This window comes from Acromyrmex echinatior, chromosome 10, assembly GCF_024713525.1.
Source record: "Acromyrmex echinatior isolate Ae372 chromosome 10, ASM2471352v2, whole genome shotgun sequence".
Taxonomy (NCBI): Eukaryota; Metazoa; Arthropoda; class Insecta; order Hymenoptera; family Formicidae; genus Acromyrmex; species Acromyrmex echinatior.
In genome coordinates, this window is record NC_141861.1 from 14,296,621 (window position 1) to 14,316,603 (window position 19,983).

Consider the following 19,983-nt stretch of genomic DNA (forward strand, 5'->3'; position numbering starts at 1 on the left):
ATAAAACATATGTAACTATTGTATCAAATATTAAATATGATATTATAAATATGATATTATAATCATTTATTAAATATGATATACTAATCATCTTTTAAAAATTACAGATAGTGTCAACGACGATCTGGGAAGCAATTTTGATTATTGTGTACTCATTAGGTGCGATAGTACAACTATATATTTTGTGCTCTTGTGTGCAACAATTATTAGACGCGGTAAATTTTATTATAATTTATTATTTATATTATTTCGTTTTTAGTTTATAATTGCTACAATATTGACGAATTTTTAGATCATTGTGAAATTTATTTTTTCTAACATAATTATTAGATTGCTTTGGTATATAAATATTGTAAGAATAGTAATATAAAGATTTTCAAAAAACTAAATATTATAGCATTACTTTAAATACGAAGTGCCACTACGGTCTGAATGTTGAGATGTTGAACTAATATATATATATATATTCATATAAATGAATTAATTTCAGAAATGATTGCGTGCCGAAATGATTGTCGAATTTTCAACGCAATCAATCTGAAATATTAATATCTTGTTTCCAATCTTTTGTTGTTTATACACACGCGCTTACAATGCGTAATACATATCGGTTTTGCAAAGGTTATTGCGAAGAATATTGCTAAGGTCTCAGTAGTCTAAAGGCTCAGGACGCTCGCACGGAATGCAAGAGATCGGATACGATTCCCGGCCGAGGCAATATTTTTCGCAATAAATTTATGACAGTTTTTTAAGATTAATTTGGGAAATTTTGGGGGATTATTAATATTTCAGATTGATTACGTTGAAAGTCCGCAACCATATCGGTACGCAATTATCATTTCTGAAATTAATTCATTTATATGAATATACAATATATATTAGTTCAACATCTTAACATTCAGACTATAATAGCGCTTCGTATTTAAAGCAATGTTATTTAACATAAACGGTCTTGTTTCCAATCTTATTATAAATATTATAGTTTTATGAATTATAAATTGTGTTTTATATTATATATATCAATAATTATACTTTTTATATAAATATATTATTCCGTTATGGCAAGTGTAGAGTGGAAAGGTAACAGATAAGGCATTTCACGAAAACTGGTATTTACTTCGACCAGCGATAAAACGTATATTTATCTTGATAATTATGGCTAATAACTTAGAATGCTGTAAAATTGCGACATTTGAAAATTTCAATCTCTCCTTGCCATCATTTATGATGGTAAAATTTTATAAAACTTCTTGTTTTTTTATGAACAATATCATTATCATGTTTTACATTTCTAATATTTCTCCAAATTTTGTTTCAGATTTTGAATCAATCGTACTCGATCGCTCTTCTGTTTTTAAGAATGAAATAAAAAGTAACGAAGAAGACACGTTTGTTTCTCCAACAGTAGTTTTATAATTATTACTTCCAAACTAATAATAAATATTAACAATTTTGTGATGATAATCAATTTACATTTGATAATAATATGTTAACTTACTTTAGCAAAAAAGAAATTGAAATTCATGGTTTCATAGATATCAATGAAACAAATATATCAATGCTTACATTATAATTTCTAATTGTTACACAGTCATAACATAATAGCACTGAAAGTAATAAAGTAGGGATTATTCACAGAATGTTCAAAATTTTTAGAACGTGCCAGTGTCAATAACACTAGGTTTTTAATATCAATATTATAAATGTATATTACATATTCACAAAAAATATAGGTCACTATGATACAACTGTCTATATTTCTTGCAGATAAATATGGGTGTGTTTCGATATACATTGGATGAAAAATTGTTCCGCTATTACTACATAGTGCGCTACGACAGCGTGATATGCGTGCGTGCGTGTGTATAAGAGTGTTTCAAAATTCGAGGACACGAATTGCACAGTTTTATAGTAATTATACTGCATTTCTAAATATCATACTTATTCACGAGTTTATTACTCTCTTAAATACCATACTTATTCACGAGTTGTCTAATCTATTTATTTTACTTTCAATCGTTTCTTCAACGTCATTAATTAGAAAACATTCTCTTTTTAAAGGGAGAACCTCATTTAGGAGGCCGAAAAATATATGACCTTTAGACATTTGTTTTCAGGTACTTTTTTTCAGTAAAAATTATCAAAAAATTTAGGAGATGTTTTATCATTTAAAATGTTAAAAATTATATATATATATATATATATATATATTAGGTGTTGGAATTAATTCGTAGCGTTTTTTAATGAAAGAATGTTATTTATTTCACATGAGCATTAAAAAATACATTAATGAAAGTACTTCCCATCACTTGTAAAACGCTACGAATTAATTCCAACACCTAATATATCAATAAATATTAATTTCTTCTTTAAAAAATAGAGTGATGTTTGTGGCAGCTTGCCGTTGACACCTGTCGATTGTGTACAGGGTGTTTCCGATATCTACAGATCAGTAAGTCGGTTGTCTATCTGTCTATGGGCAAAGGCATGCTTTACTGATAATGCGGAATAAGATTAGATCGCAAGTTCGGCGGGGAATGAGACAAAAAATTGAATTTTACGTTCTGGTATAGTGTAAACTTTAGTAATATGATATAAAATACTGTTACGTCCGAGCGTCCGGCTCGCGGAGACATTCTCGTGAACGCGTTTACGCACTCCCGGCCCGCAGAAATGAACAACACGGATATTTTAAAAAGAACAAGAAGAGTTTATTACGAATGGACACAGAACACACACGTAAAGCTCAGAGACAATCGATGAGACAATAAGCGGTTCGAGAGACATGTCCGAGTGCAGCGACGGTTCACGTCCAAATCCGCTGATATTGTTTAATAACAGAGCGACTCGTTGGACAACGCGATCTTCAGAACTTCGCGAACGGCGAACTATGGTGTCGACACGGCATGGGCGTAACATTGCCCCCCTTCTCTTAAATTGTCGTCCCAATAATTATAGGTAGGTCTTCCAAGAACGTTGGCCTCTCCAAGTAATTCGGAGCTCCCTTCTGACCAATTTCCTGCTCCCTACTGTGCTGCAACAGTTTTTTTGAGCTTTGGTCTCCTTGAGGTCTCCAACTTTCCTCTCGATGTTTATTCTTAAGGCCTTCTTCCCTTCTGGACCAGACCCTTCTTTAGTTTCTCTCTCGGAGGGTAATTTCTCCTCCGTAGGACGAAACCCGGGCATCTTTCCGTCTTCATGAAGGGAATGCCAGGATCCTCTTGCCTCTTCTCTTGAGGTCTTGCGCTCTTGATTCTCCTCTTTTCGGAAAGGAGAGGGGACAAAGATATGACCGCAGTACCTCTGCCCCCAATCTCCGCTTCGGTATTTGCTCTCCGTCCCACGAAAAAACCACGGTTCAAAAACCGTGGGCGAGGCAGTCTTCTTAAAACAAAAAGTAGAGCCGACGGTTGAAATGCGTCCATTGATAATTTCCGATTTCATGGAAAATGAACCCGCTGGACTGGCTGGATCTTTGGTTCCACCAAAGCCCTAGGGAGATCCTTTCATTCCTATATTTGCTTATTTTTATCAAAAAAAGAAGCAGTTGTGGGATGTCCTTCATGACAAGAAGTGGCGAATGATGTTTCTAAGGTTTCTACTAAGGTGTATTGGTTCTATTTTGTGTGCGTGCGTGCGTGCGTGCGTGCGTGCGTGCGTGCGTGTGTGTGTGTGTGTGTGTGCGTGTGTGGGAGGGGATACTCTCGAAATTAAGGATGATGTACTCTACAAGAAATGGGAAGCCCCTAATCTGAAGAAAACGATCTTCCAATTACTTGTGCCCAGAAAGCTCATAACACAAATTTTAGAAGAGCTACATAATTCTTCTGCAGATGAATACTTTGGCATCAATAAAACGCTAGACAAAGTACGGAGGCGATTTTATTGGGTGACATGTAAATAGGATACGGAAAAATGGTGCAAAACGTGCAAGATCTGTTTAGCTAAAAAAAGTTCTCGCGGTAAAGGAAAATTTCCTTTACAGACATATAATGTGGGAGACTCATTCGAAAGAATTCAATTGGAACGTTCTCAGCCCTCTACCAATAACTTTTGTTGGAAATAGGTATTTGCTCGTCGCTATCGACTGTTTTACTAAGTAGATAGAAGCTTTTCCGCTAAAAAATGTCAGATCTAAAACTATAGCAAAAATCTTTCTAAATTAAATTATTTCTAGACATGGAGTACCTCTAGAAGTCCATATTGATCAGGGGAGGAATCGAGAATTTTTCGCGAACTGTCACGCTTATTAGGGATGAAGAAAACGAGGATGACCGCTTTGCACGGTCGGAAGGACAGGTAGAATGTCAGCATCAAACCTTGAACTATTTGGCAAAATTTATCTCCGAAAATCAAAAAGACTGGGATCGGTGGATTCCATTATATCTGCTGACGTACAGATCATCCAAATACGAAATTATTGGAATGACTCCAGCAGAGGTTTATTTGCTCAAGATCTCCGACTGATTTGTTACGCGGTAAACAACCAAAAACTGAAGAGATTGGTTTCTCCGAAAGGTTACTTAGGAAAAGTGAAAAAAAAGCTGAAAAAAATTCATGAAGAAGTAAGGAAACAAATAGATATCAAATCTTCACGAATAAAAACCTGATACGATCTTAAAACCAGACAAATCTATTTTGAGTTTAAAAGTTATTGAGCATTTTATGAAATGTCAGCAACTTTAAGTGAATCAAACACGAAAATATTTTTTGTGCTAAAACTTATACGTTTTGTTTAGCAGGTCATAAGCTATAACATGTGAGAAAACTATTTGATTTCACCGAGACTCAATTTTATATAGGATTAGTGCGGGATCCTTTTTAACAATAAAATAACAATGTTATAACATACATGCTCATATGCTATGCCACGCCACATGCCATGTGTATACATCGCCCCTATTTCATGTGTAACTCGGGGCGCTCATTGATTAAATTTAAATTGTTCTCATTTAAAAAGTACTGTTTGAACACAATTATGACAGAGGAAAAACTTCCTTCTTTCGGCACATACAATTGCAATCCTGTGTCCTGGAATTCTAAAACACTCTGTATATGGGGTATTCCATAAATCATCGACTTCGTCACCAACTCCTGTTGATTTTTTACTGTTTTTTTAGTATATCCTATATTAAAATATGTATTTAGTTATTTTTTTTAGATTTTTTCTCTATTAATTTCCTTAAATACAAAGTTTTTAATATTTTCAATTTATTTTATTTCATAAATGTATAGTTGGACATTGACTTCTGTTTAAATTACTAAAAAACAAAAAATAACCACATAAAATTTTTCGTCTTAAAATTCTCTATTAGGAAAAAAAATATGAAAAAAACTTCAAGTTTGTTTCTACTCGAAAAATCTGATTGAATTAAAAAAATCGATTTTCGTCAAGATAGACATTCTCAATTTAGAAAAAAAAGATTTCCTTATATTAATAGAAATTAATAGAAAAATTTAGCCGTATTTGATTATAGTCAAAATTTTTGTTCCATTTTTTTTTAATTTTTCAAAATATTAAATGTATTATTGTTAGTAGATTTTTAATCTGCTGATGAGTGACATAAATCATGTTATTTCATAACGATACTAGAAAATATATTTTTATTTGAATGAAATAATGTCTTAGAAAGTAAAAAAATTTATTAATAAAAATCATTTTTATATAAAGATTTTATGTAAAGATCGTTTCCATAATGGATTTTTTATTTTTCACTCTTTTTCTTATTCTTATACGTTCTATAATCCAAAGAGATTGAAAATTTTTATTATAAAATAATAAGGCTGAATAAATCAAAATAAGTAAAAAGGAAAAAGGGCTACGAGCCTAAAACATAAATTGACAAACTGTATGAGTAGTTAAAAAAATTTTTTTGAAATAAAACTATGTCATAAATTAAAATCGTAAAATATAATTTGACAATCAGAAGGTGAACAAACGTTTCGATCCTAGTTGGATCATTTTCAATGTGACAAATAAATTAGTGTGACAAAGTAAATTAACATCGGTAATTAACAATAGAGTTATAACGTTGATAAAAAACATAAGAGATCAAGTAAAATTCGCATTCGGACGCAAATTAACTATAAAACTCGCTCCAAATTGAGAGGAAATCAAACAAACGATTATAGTTGACAAAAATGTGCTCCTCCGAACCGTATGTGTGTATAAGGACGAACATGTTTCTGTTAGCAAGTATAAATTGTAATAATAAATTAACGGTAGAAGTAAATAAAAATAAAAATAATAAGAATAATAAGAAAAGTATCTGGTTATCTATAATCAGTATTGTATCGAGAAAACTTAATCTGTCATTTGCACCAACCTCCAAGGTGAACTGTAATCTCGTATGTAAGGAATTGAAAATGTTCAAAGTGTTGTTCAAAGTGTAATTTCTCGATACAATACTGATTATAGATAACCAAAAAATTATATTTGACATTTACCATAAAAAGACATTTTCTGGAAGGTTCCTTAATTTCCACTCAAATCATCCTCTGCCATAAAAAAGGCACCATCATCAGTTTTATTGACAAAATTATCTTATTATCACATCCACGATTCCAACAAAAAAATTTGATAGATGCTATTCATATTTTCTTAAATAACTGTTATCCTCTTCCCTTTATTTTCTCTACAATAGAACGCAGATTAAAGTTTCATAAATATAACAAAGATACTACACACTATTCACGCAATAAAGACAAATATTTTACGATTACTTATGTTAAATCCATTTCCGAAAGTTTCCTTCCAATCTCTAGTATGTTTCATTGTAAATTGGCCTTTTCTATTCCCAAAACGTTAAAAAGCTTCATAAAGAGAGGAAAAGACGAACTTAACTTCCTATCCAATCAGAATGTTGTCTACAAGATATCATGTGATGATTGTGAGGCGAGTTATGTTGGTCAGACAAAGAGAAAATTGAGCACGAGACTACACGAACATATCTCTGACATCAAAAAGAATACAGGTTCTCCTACTGTCATAACTCCTACTGATCATCGAATCAATTTTGATCATAATTTCAAATGGAACGATGTGAGAATTTTGGACTGCGAATCTTCTTACAATAAGAGATTGGTATCTGAAATGATTCATATTAAAAGACAGAAACAAGGCCTTAATAGACAAAACGATACCGAATCTTTACCCGATACTTATTCACAGATCATCCAGTCTCTTTCTCCCTCTTGATTGCTTTCCCTTCCCCATCCTTCTCTTCTTTCCCTACTTTCTCTCCCTTCCACTTTATTCTTTCTTTCTTATTATTTTTTTCCCCCTTCCCTTTCTAGTTTTCCATTTCAACCTTCTTGTCTTTATATGTCGTACTTTATATTTTAGCTTCTTAGAGAGACGAATCAATTTCGATTCCATTCGCATTGCCTAATCTATAATACATCATTTCGACACACACATAAGGTATTTATTGTGAATTTATTTGTTCTAAACTTATCATACATATACAATGCATGTTGGCGATTTACTCTTTTTTCTTATGTGCTTGTCTTATAATATCAAAGATAATTTTTGCCTCTTTCTTTAAATTTGACTTATTATTTACGACTTATTTGTACTTTCCTTTTTACTGTTTGCGACTCGATTCGTACTTTTCTTATTATTCTTATTATTTTTATTTTTATTTACTTCTACCATTAATTTATTATTACAATTTATACTTGCTAACAGAAACATGTTCGTCCTTATACACACATACGGTTCGGAGGAGCACATTTTTGTCAACTATAATCGTTTGTTTGATTTCCTCTCAATTTGGAGCGAGTTTTATAGTTAATTTGCGTCCGAATGCGAATTTTACTTGATCTCTTATGTTTTTTATCAACGTTATAACTCTATTGTTAATTACCGATGTTAATTTACTTTGTCACACTAATTTATTTGTCACATTGAAAATGATCCAACTAGGATCGAAACGTTTGTTCACCTTCTGATTGTCAAATTATATTTTACGATTTTAATTTATGACATAGTTTTATTTCAAAAAAATTTTTTTAACTACTCATACAGTTTGTCAATTTATGTTTTAGGCTCGTAGCCCTTTTTCCTTTTTACTTATTATGAAAATTTTTACAAACGTACCATTTTTTTTAAGAATAATGCTATGAATTTTTTGAGTCTCAAGTACACGCTTTGCTCTTTCAATTCGAGTCGCAAGATATTCTTTTGTTAAGTTATATTCTTTCGTTAATGAGAACTTTACTATTTGACAAATTTATTGAATCTCACGTCTTCTCGAACAGTTCATGTCGAGTATCGTAAATGTGGGTGACTTGGGACTTGTGCAACCATCAAATCATGGAATCCATCTATGAGTTTCTAAAGAAAGTTTAAAACTTAAATTTTCTTTAGAAATTCATGGATGGATATCACGATTAAATTTAACAAAAATACATGCTGTTCCAAGTCATCTGCACTTGTCTCAAGTAACCCACATTTACAGTAGTTATCTAGCGATCAGATAGGCGTTGAAGGATTGCACAAGCCATTTCTTATGTTCTAAAATTATCAATGAATTCATAATGTATATTATATACAAAATTTACATATTAATTATGTATTTACATATTAAATTATGAACATGTAAATGAAAATTATTATGAATATAATACATATTTTAATATGAAGAATATATTGTTACGTTCAAACCCTTAGAAATTCGGTGAAGGAGACAATGAGGGAGAATGGAAAGGTATGGAAGGACGGCTAGACTCAATCTCACAGGTATACGCGCAGAGGCGAATATCTGTGAGTCGTACGCACCTTTTCGATCCGAATATGGGTCAATGTCCCGAAGAGACGCTAAGACACCTGTTCCGATAGACAGTGCGAACGTCGGTCCTACTTTTTGGATTAAGAAACTTAATCCTTTTAATCTGGGACTGGACTTCGTGCGATCTCAGGTGTTTAAAGGAAAAACAATGCGAGAGGTGATTCAAATAAATGGAAGCTAGAAAAATATAAATAACTTACATTTATTTAAAAAAAAAAGAAAATTAGATTTATATAGGATATTTATACATATTTTTACATAAAATAAGGAAAAAACTTATCATTGTACGTGATTACAATCGATTTGTTTAATGTTGAGTAAGAATTTAGTTATGGAGATATGAGTGTGTGTGTGTGTGTGTGTGTGTGTGTGCGTGCGTGCGTGCGTGCGTGCGTGCGTGCGTGTGTGTGTGTGTATGAGAAGAGGAAATAAGATTATTGGGTACTGGAGGCGAGGAAAGTGGTGCAGGAGCGCATCGGGATGAGGTGCTTGTATAGGACGGTGTAAGGGGTGGGATTTCCAGGGATGTAAACTGTAACTATTCTGTCCCTTTCATTGAAGGGGGAAGAATACAGTCTAAAAAGCCGATTCCAGTCGGCACGAGATCCGACTGAGAAAGAGGAGGTGGGAGCTGGTTTAAGAGAGGAGGGAGAGGAAATTCTTCTTCGAGAGGAGGAGGGAGAGGGAATCGTTCCTCGAGGAGAGAATAATTCAGGATTTCTTGGATGGCGGGATCAATGATAGGGGGAGAGGTGAGGTCTAATGGTTGTGTCTGATCTGAAACTGGCGAGATCTCAAGATAGCTGTCGGTTGTGGCGGCACGGTTGTGGCTTGGCTATGCGGACGGTTCCGCCTACTCCTCCTGGCATAAGGGGTTCGTCCCCGTTTTTTAACTGACGTACTAACGCGCACTATAATCGAAGGATAAAATATATATATGTTTAGAAGCGCGTATAAATGTGTATATATATGTTTGTTTTTATGCGTTAAGGGAAATGTGTGGATGAACCGGAAGGAATGGCAGGGCGACTTACTGGTTAGCTGGTGAGTCTACGAGATCTCGGGTAGCTATCGGTTGAAATGAATGAGAAGGCCCGCTCTCTACGGAAGAGCGCCAGAAGGGCAATCGCAGTACCAATGACTGGGTGATTGCTGCCCACAATTTATCTTTTTTTTTCTTTGCACTTGCGTAAAAAACACGAACTGGCGAGAACTATCGCTGGTTCTCGTAGCCTGATTTCTGCACTGACCGCAGTTGATCCCAACAATGATTTGATGCACTCGAGTACAGATATATGAATTATGATACGTGATTTTTCACTGACGTAAACTGTACTAACGTAAACCGGGTGAGTTCGACTTTTGCACTTTCACGGGACCTCTATTTATATCTCGGAAAAAGGGCGTTTTGTTTAGGATTGCAATAGTTGCAATGTCACGCGAGATTTATGATTTTTATAACGTCCTATCGTTGTTAATCTAAAGTGCATCGTTAGAGGAGTTTCGAGAAGAAAAGGAGCGATTTACATTTTTCTTTAAAGAGACAAGATTGTTCTAGACGGATGACGAATTCTGTTATCCTTGCGAAAAATATGATTAAGTAAACAGATAGTTACCGTGCACAACTAATTTTGCGTGCAGGTGCATCCATTGACAGTCGCGAGTCTGATCTTAAATAACGCTACCGCGGGAAGTTATTCTATGTTTTATGATTTTTAAGCGCGACGTGGCGCCTGTTTTCCTAAGATAAAATTGTTGGTCAGTCTGGGACGACAAAGCTTTGATTTTTACTATTGCGTGACTTCGTGCATTTATAATATCTTGTGCAATCTTGTCACTTTTCGGGCCTGCATTAAGGTTATTATTCCTTCCGGGTTGATTGACGTTTACGAGTTTTCACAAAGCTTGTCCGGTCCCTCTTTTCAGTTCTGTTATCAAAACTAAATCAGACTGTTATCAGAAGATTCCGCTTGAGTCTCGCAGACGCCAACCGTAGTCACGACGTGGAGTCGAAGAAAAGAATCGTGGCGTCTGTAGGACGTAACAATATTAAAAAATTAATTAAAAAAATCGATCGGTGATGAAGGCCGCCGATTTGGCGTGGAATGCTCCATATACACATAATACTTTATCTATGTATTATTCCTTAAAATATTTTTATTGCAGTAAAAAGATAGACAAATAACATGAAAAGCAAAACATGTAAGCATTTATGATAATATGTAAATGCCTAAAAAAATGTAGTACAATTTGTATTTTTATTTTTAAATAAATCTAAAATAAACGATTAATTTAAAATTTACAATATTAATTTTTTTAAAAATATTTTTAGAATTATATACGTATATTATATACAAATATATAATGTATATTGTTGCATTCGCAAAAAAAGGCGCACTCGCAAAAGTCTCGCAGACTCCTCTCGTACGAGGATCGCTTGCGGTAATAATTATTTTACAGCTTAGGAAATGAGAACGAATTCTTTATCGATAGATGTCAAAGAACAGAACGTAAAACACGAGTCGTCAGGAAGAAGATTCTTCTGTCCCCGAGATCCATGATAGACCCGGTACTCGGTTCGAAGGAAACTACAGCGCGCGGCGCAATAATATGTATTGTATATGATTATAAAATAACAAATTGATTTTGGTAAATATCTTAACATGATGATATATTTATTGTATATGTATAATAAGTATACAATAATATTATTGTACAAGATGTAACAGAGCGACCATATCAGACTAATTTCTTTAAAAATATGCATTTTCTTGGAAAATTCAGACAAAGATTTTTCGACTTCAAGGTGAACATAATATGATATCATTGGTTAGATCCTAGGTGACATTGTCAAGGTCAAGATAAAGTCAGGGGGATTCAATTTTTTTAATGGAATTTTTCATTACATATTCTTATAGTTTACTTCGAGACTTTTTCAAAATACTATAATAAAACTCTTTTCCATTAAGTATTTTTCGCGTTATAGCTCGAAAAAGTTACAGTATCGCCGACATTAGCATTATGTGACGTGTTCGATAGATGCCTAAAACCTCTTGAATAATGTTCAGGATCATGTTCTGGATAACATTTGTCAAGATCAAAGCCATTGGAAGTTGTACATCTTATTTTCATTTTTACGTAAAAATAAATTTTTAGTGTAAAAATAAGAGGAATAATTTCCAGGCCTTGATCTTGACAAATGTTATTTTGAACAACATTCAAGAGGTTTTAACCGTTGATTGGATACCTTACGTAATGCTAATGCCGGCAGTACTGTAACTTTTAAGCCTTATAACTTAAAAAGTACTTAATGAAAAATAACTTTATTGTAAAAAACTCGAATGTAAAAAAACTCAACTTGACTTCATCACAATCGCAATCAATTATATGGCGTCTGTATTATTACGTAATGCTTGTAAATGGTTCGAAAATGGTTTGAAATAGATATACGTTTTATAGTAAATATACACAATGTCAAAACAATTCAATAAAGAACTAGATTACCGCTTGATTGACTTTGTGGAAGCCAAACCCCTTCTTTGGAATTATATGAATGACATTTATAAACGAAGTGATTTCAGAAAAAACACAGCATGGAACGATATTACGTACCTAAAATTTGGACCCAAGTAGTTGGCATAGGTACGTCTCACAATGAGAGGGAATAAATAGTACTAATTCATATTCAATTACAGTTTATTAATTCCTTAAACATTTAAAATTAAAAAATTACAATTAAAATTTGAGGTTATACAGTATTAAAAAATCTAATTAAAGATTAAAGTATTTATTAAGTTTTTTATTGATATTGTTACAGGTCTTATGGTGTCACAGCGTTTCGAAAATATAAAAGATACGTTTTCAAGAAATATAAAAACTATGAAAGAATCAAAGCGTAGTGGAACTGGCACAGACAACATATACAAGCCCAAGTGGTATATGTTTGAGAGAATTTCTCAAAAAGATTTGTATTCAGGCAAATTCAGTTTCAAATATTCCTTCCATGCAATTAGAGATTGTAATTCAATAGTCAACTCTTTATAATTTGTGATATAGTGATGAAAAATTCTATATGTAATGATACATCTTCTTACAATATTTATTATGACGAAGCATCACAAGTACGTCATTTTTCAAAAGAATTACTTTCACATCAATTAGATTTCTTTTATGTTCTTTCTTTATTTTTGAATGAATATTTCTATCTTAGAAAATAAGAGTGTAGAAATTAATTGTCTGTAATCTTTTTCAGGCAATGTCTCAGAGCTTACATAGTGATTTTGGAGGAGTAAGTGCAATTAGAAATATACCACTTGAGATAGGTCCGAATTTCCTCCAAAATCTATTATTACTCCTTGTTGCATTATCCAAGAAAGAGGCCCCTTAACAACAAATAGAGAAGATCAATGCAGCTACCAAAAAGCGACCATCAGAAAATTAATTATCCTAAAAGAGGCTCAAAATAGAAAACGCCAAGCACATTAATGATAGAGGTTGCAAAGATTCTAAAACAATTTTGTACATCAGATTCACCTTCTTCGACATCATCCTCAGTCCGAAACTGTTACTAATACAACTCATACCCTGGCACTATTCGTAGAAACCAGACTTCGTTCATTGCCTTTTGAAAACCGAAAAAAAATTATTGTGAAAACGAAATTATGAAAGTGTTAACTAAGTATTAACAAGTATTCTAAATTTAATTTTTGTTTTTTTATATATTTTTTCTTATTAAATAAGTACTAACAAGGGTTCTAAATCAAATTATATTTGTGTTTCTTTTTATATTTTTATATTCGTTATTATGAATGTCTAATTTTTGTATTACATATTTTGTTCCTACAGATATCCAAAGGTAAAATTGTATCAACAAAATATTTTATTTAATAAAAAATGAAAATTTATTGATGCGCTATGTTATATTGTAATAAATAAGTTTTATTTTACTTAATTATACAAGATGTAACAGAGCGACAGCCTAGGTATGGTTACTTTGTTACATCCTATATAATTAAAAAGGATTCTGTGTGTGCGAATAAACATTTTTGTGGAACATTTGTGTTATATTCTTAATTTTTTTACATATATGAAGATATATATGAAGATATATATGTACATATACAAGAAAATTAGAACATATATAAAAAAAAGTATAGAAAACTTATTTTAAGTAAACTGAAAAGTTTAGATTACAAGCTTTAGTCATTTTAGCTGATAAATTTATTTTAATGATTAATTATTCTGTCTTGCTATGGTACCTCTCCTACATTATTGAAATATTTACACCACATTTCTCGTAATGCTAAAGCGTGATTAGCATGACGGTAATCTCTTGGATTTTGAAATTCTAAAGCCTGTATTTGTTCATTTCTCCAGGCAAAATATTTTCTCCTAGTTCATTTTCTGTATCTATATATGATGGTGGCGTGTACATGGCACGGCTAACAACAGTCCGATGTATATTATATAGACAGCATATAATTATTATAATATCACAGGTATCATCCGGATTGTATCTCAATGGAGATCTAAAAATTTGAAAATGACTGACCATGAAACCAAATCTATTTTCAGAGCGTCCTCTGGCACGAGAACGTCTACAATCATATCATACAAAGAAAAAAATTAAATTTTTCTCTCTCTCTCTCTCTCTCTCTCTCTCTTTCTCTCTCCTATACTGTTTTAAGTTTTCTTTCTTAAAAATTATCTTTGCAAGAATGTTCAAGAGATTTCGTATTATTCTTTTTTCAAAAATGAAATTCACCTGTAGTTGAAAATTCTTTTGTCTCTTCTACCAGAATATTGTTCTTTAGGGAAAGGTAAGTACATTTTCAGATAATATAAAACCTTCATCGCCTACGATAATAAATGGAAAATTTTTATCAGTGCTTTGGTTGAGGAATTTTCAGTTCATTTCTTTCTAGGAGGTTCTTAAATATTCCATATTCCTTTATCAGACACTCTTCCATTTGTATCGACATCGATATAAATAAATTTCAGATAAGTATCGACGAGAGCAAGTAAGACAACATTAAATATGTGTCTTTATAATTATAATACAAAGACTCAGATTTCAAGGGTGGATCAATGCGACAATGTTTGCTATCTATGGCGCCAAGGCAATGAGGAAAATTCCACCTATCTTCGAAGTCGTAAGCCACTACTTTCAATTCCTCTTCAGAATTAGGAATTTTTAGATATAAAGATTCAAGAGTAATTCTCAGAGCACGATATGTATCTTTTATTATATTGTGCTTTACCCTAGTCTAAAATAGATAGATAGAAACTCCTGAGTTTCACCTATAAAATAAACAAAAATTTAAAATCTTTCAACTTATAAATCATATAATATTATAAGGTATAATATACATATCTAAAAAAATCTCATCTGTTGCCAAGTGATGCAGTGTCTGATAACCTCTCTGAAGGTAAAATGCTTTCTCTAAGATATATGTCACATCTTTGAATTAAAGGTGTTAGCTTAATAACAAGATCTTCAAATATCTCTATACTCAATCGAAAGCATCTATACGAAAAGAAAAATAAGAACTAAAATAGCAAACAAGATGGTATTTTCACGAAAAAATAAAAAATGCGTAGAAAATAATTTCTAAAAACTATATTTAGTCTATTTCCTTCTGAAATTTATTTGGATCCTCCAACTGTAATTCTAAAAAAAGGTTATGATGGCAACCTTTTTCCTTCCTTCTTGCTACCTATGGTTTCATCCATATTTTTCTGCGAAGAAGAGTTTCATAATATTCACAAATAGTTATAAAGGTTAAAAGTGCACATATCTTCTTTCTTTTTTTAATCTCTGCAAAATTGTGTTCATTGTATTGAAATCCTAGAAAAGACATTGAAACTGAATGTGAGCGGCAACCGCAATAGCATGATTAAAATACAGCCAGTCGCAATTGCAGTCGCAGTCGCAATCGCAGTCACAGCCGCGGGTCGCTAATGTGATACGGCCATAATACGATGCCGTGAAGAAGGAACGATTAATTGCAGACACAGAGATATTTTTATTTTAAATATTTATTTTTCATGTAATGCATTATATACAATATCACATACTACATCATACAATATCATATCTACAGCATATACTATCAATTCGCATTTAATATATGAATTTTTATCGTAAATCCTACGCATGTCATTTGTATCATATTACATTAATCGTTGTCATTGTGAAACATTAATTATTCTTAAAAAAAATTTCGTATATTACGCTGATAAGGTCATATTGAAACTTGCAAATTTGCTGACACTACAATTTGTGGTATCAGATGTCATCGTCGTATGTCTCTAAAAATTTTTTGTTACAAAAAATTGTTAGAAGGGATAAGATTTAAATAGAGATTGGAACAACGATACTGCATCAGTCATTCAGATTACTCATTCAGATAGATTTGTTTTGCAGTGATCTCCAGCGCCATGGATTCATACGTTCAACATGAGTCGAACAAGTAAGTATTTCAATTATATTTATTTGTGAAGATTTTTTTCTCTATATATTACTTATTCTCTATATATTACTTTTGTTCTTCTCCATTACAGCGTCTTCTCATACCATTTTGACAAGACTATTAGCGTTGACACCTACGACTTACAAATTTTTGAAGATTGAAATTGTCGTGGGGTCAATCCCACATATAGAAATTGCGATTGGCGATACCCGAAGCATCATCCTGCCGCATGATATGTGAATGGCGTTCATCGAGAAACGGACAGATCCAACGTTTGATGCAATCATCTACGCCATCGAAAGTAATGATACTGGACCTTGTCATTGAACTTGTTAAAATACGTAATGTTGACAATGTGAAATTATCTTCATATGAAAAGTGTTCATATATAAAACCGTGGACTATACTTTTTATGCTTCAACTCGAACAATGTATCGAGCACATATATTTCGATTTGTATCAATATACTAAAAATATAAGCGATAAATTTAAATATTTTGTGATTCATTTAGGGGAGACCGAGGCTAATAGACTCATTTTCCAGTTTCGAATTTTTAGACAAATTAAGAGACTTATCGAAAAAATGAATTCTATACCAGTTTCTACATACATTTGACTATCTAATAATATTTTAATAATAAGAGGAAACTGATAACTAATGAAAAAAACATATTAATAAAACTTTTATAAAAATATATTTTAAACACAAACTTCGCTTCGCAGAGGCAAACAATACTTCTTTTTGCAAAATTTGTTCATTTCATGCAAAAACACGTCGAATAAGCCTAGTTTTCGAGATTGGACATGAGGAAACTAAACTTATTAACATTTATCACTGAGGAAAATCTCTTTAAAGGAATAAAATTATACCATAACAGAGACACACAAAAAAATCTGTTGGACTTTATTAAGTAAGAACTACACTTACTATCTAAGTAGAAATCAAATATCTCAGACAATCATATACGATAGTAAAAACTTTAAGAATAAAAATATTTACTTAGATGTACGATTTTTTAAAATTGTGACATAATTTCTATTATAAATGTGTTGGCAACAAGATGTTACAGCAGACTTAGTGGCAGTCGCTGCTGCGTAGACATGCATACTCAGACATGTTTACGCATGTCTCGTGTGTTTTAGCCTCGATTATTCTATTTACCCCTATATTCAACTGACCCCGATCTCCCCTACGTCAAAACTGTATAAATAACAAATGTGATTTGTTATTTATAGATACTTTGCATGTTATGGCAATGACATCATCAATGTAATTTGATATATCTGCAAAAATGCAACATTTGCAATTTCATCAAAGTATAGCTGTTAGCGTAATTTAAGATTTGTTTAAGAGCATGAGATGTCTGATATCATTAATAAAAATAGCGCACATAATGATAAAAATGACAAGATTTAGGTGCACCGTGTCAATTCGATCGCGCAAATGACAACATAAAGCGCGATTTGATTGAGCAAGCTACCCTGCTTAGTACTATAGACGAATCTTTTTACATAAAAGGGCGTCTTTTTGTACGCACTATCCTTGTCAATCACTAGAAATCCATATTTTTGCTTCCAACAATTACGATATAAATCGTAGAAATCTTCATAGGAAATATCGATATTCACGTTGTACACGCGTTTCAGATTAGTATTACTCTGTTTGAAAAGAATCAACAGATTTGCATTGTCGCGTATAAGATGCTTCGGTATCTTTGCGTATGTCTGACAGAGATAGAAACAGTTGATGTTCGCGTGTTGTCCCATTGCAAAGTCTCTTATCGCGTCCTGCTTGTCGCCACGTCATCAAAGATAAAGATGGAATTCAGAAGCGCCTCGCTCGGTGGAATGACGTCGTTATTGGAGAATGTAAAATAACCGATTTCCTCGATCGGTGCTAACAAATTCGTCAGGTATCAATATTTCGGTTGTTGCAGCGATTTAGAGTATACGTACACATTCTCGAATCGTACACCGTGCGGACTTTCCAACAGGCTTATCAGCATGTTCGTCTTGCCGCAATTTGATGATCCATAGACGACAGCGAGTATAGAGGTAGCATGCTTGTGCGTGCCTTTATCGGCTTACACTTTGTCATCGAGATTCGTCACTTTGATCGTCCGCGACTAGCGCACGAACCGCATATTTTTTCTTTCCACAAAATATTGAAAACAATATCGCGAGCGGACCTTTTTATAGAGCTGCGTAAAGAGAAATCGATCAGTAATCAAAATGTTTCTCGTCGTGTCGGATGATCTGCACAGTGTAACCTCAAAAGAACTGGAATACATATCGAAAATTGTATTGCTGCGAGAGTTTAAAAATTGCATAATCTGTTGTGGGACAGATTATCAGAATATATACAAGCAGATTCGGAGGTACGACGATACCGTCGATGCCTGAAGCATCATAGCATTACAATTTATCGAGTCATCAAATCAACGCATATTGACGATTCGACGCTTTTGATAAAGAATTGCAGCCAATATCATCGAAAGGCTTGTTAAATCATACGATAAACGCGCTTTCTTTCGAACTATATACTCCCGGATATCAGTTTTGCGGTTCGGGAACGTGATTGGAGAAGCGATTGGCTAGAGGTGAGATCAAAGAGATCAAAGAATTAATTCATTGGATGCTGCGTGTCGCGAACACGACATAGTATTCACACAGCAACGATCTCGCTAAACAACACGCGGCTGACAATATACTCGCTGAGAAGGCGCGGAAACGCATTACCGCGAGATTCGACTTTCAGAGAGAGAGCCGCAGCCACAGCAGTTTGGGCAGCTATGAAGATTGGTATGGGCTTGAAACCGACAAAAAAGAAGAAGAGCAAGCGAATACTTCTGACGGCGAAACGTGATGGCGTCCTGCTTGTTCTACCGCTGCTCGGCATTCTCAGGTCATGGGTCAACGGCGCAGTGGGAGTCGCCAAGGCAGAAATTAAATGATAACAAAGCGATGCAGCGTCAGCTGGATGAACTGCAACGTCATAGTCGCATTATCCACGGCGTTTATCTCGCTCCCTACAAGGACAAGGTATTGCGCGTAGAAAAAAAAACGTTAAAAATGCCGAGAGGAGTAACTACCGATGTGCAACTACAACAACTTGTAAACCATGTGCGCATTCTGTATTTTAGAGGCATCTTTATGCGTACTACACTATCGAAGGAATACATCAAAACGAGAGCGGTGTCTGGACAATGTCGAGGGATACGGTACGCATTAGGTAGCGTAAAGAGGGAATCGCGTTCTGTACTTTGACAGTTTCGGCAATCTTCGAGTGCCGAAGGAATTTGAACGGTATCTGCCAAACAGAAGGTAAGAGGACTTAATTTCCTCTGCCATAGTAAAACTTGTTGTTTATTGAATTTACGTTGACTAGAGTATAGGACGTTTCAAAGTCACCCAAATCTATCACTAGAAAGTAGCTCACAGCGAGGACGCTACTCATGCCGGTCAGCGTAAACGTCAGCGACATGTTTCGAACGAGCACTAAGTTAAATAGCGCAACATCGGTCCTTAAATTACTTGTTAATCGTTCGTAGAAATTGTAGATAAAGCTGCAATTGTTCTGACAGTAACGTTGATGAGGCGTGCGATTGTACCCGATTACATTGTTTGGCAAATACTATTCAAGTTCCTTCGACGATAATAATTTTTTTAAATTGTAATGAGTGTCTTATCAATTAACGCGGAGAATGACGAAGGAATGG

The 19,983-nt window shown here is 33.4% G+C and overlaps 1 protein-coding gene, 2 long non-coding RNA genes and 1 pseudogene across 7 annotated transcripts in view; 3 read left to right on the forward strand and 1 right to left on the reverse strand.

The window, feature by feature from the left end:
- Window positions 1-13,845, forward strand: part of LOC147908429 (uncharacterized) — a 54,897-nt gene extending 41,052 nt beyond the window's left edge. The window contains exons 3-6 of one of the 5 annotated variants that reach the window (XM_087410399.1): window positions 108-215; window positions 1,072-1,230; window positions 1,319-1,388; window positions 1,768-2,087. In XM_087410399.1, the coding sequence (XP_087266525.1) occupies window positions 108-215; window positions 1,072-1,230; window positions 1,319-1,369 (318 nt within the window). In that variant the 3' untranslated portion in view covers window positions 1,370-1,388; window positions 1,768-2,087. The other 4 variants (XM_087410400.1, XM_087410398.1, XM_087410401.1 and 1 more) reach the window with 4 other exon arrangements.
- On the forward strand, window positions 2,448-13,051 carry LOC147908431 (uncharacterized). Its single transcript, XR_015546399.1, has 2 exons — window positions 2,448-12,434; window positions 12,610-13,051. It is a non-coding gene; the product is annotated as an uncharacterized LOC147908431 (long non-coding RNA).
- Window positions 13,846-14,552: 707 nt separating the features above from the next.
- LOC147908432 (uncharacterized) lies at window positions 14,553-18,031 on the reverse strand (annotated as a pseudogene).
- LOC105155048 (uncharacterized) lies at window positions 15,041-19,882 on the forward strand. Its single transcript, XR_015546400.1, has 2 exons — window positions 15,041-19,306; window positions 19,408-19,882. It is a non-coding gene; the product is annotated as an uncharacterized LOC105155048 (long non-coding RNA).
- The last annotated feature ends 101 nt before the right edge of the window (window positions 19,883-19,983 follow it).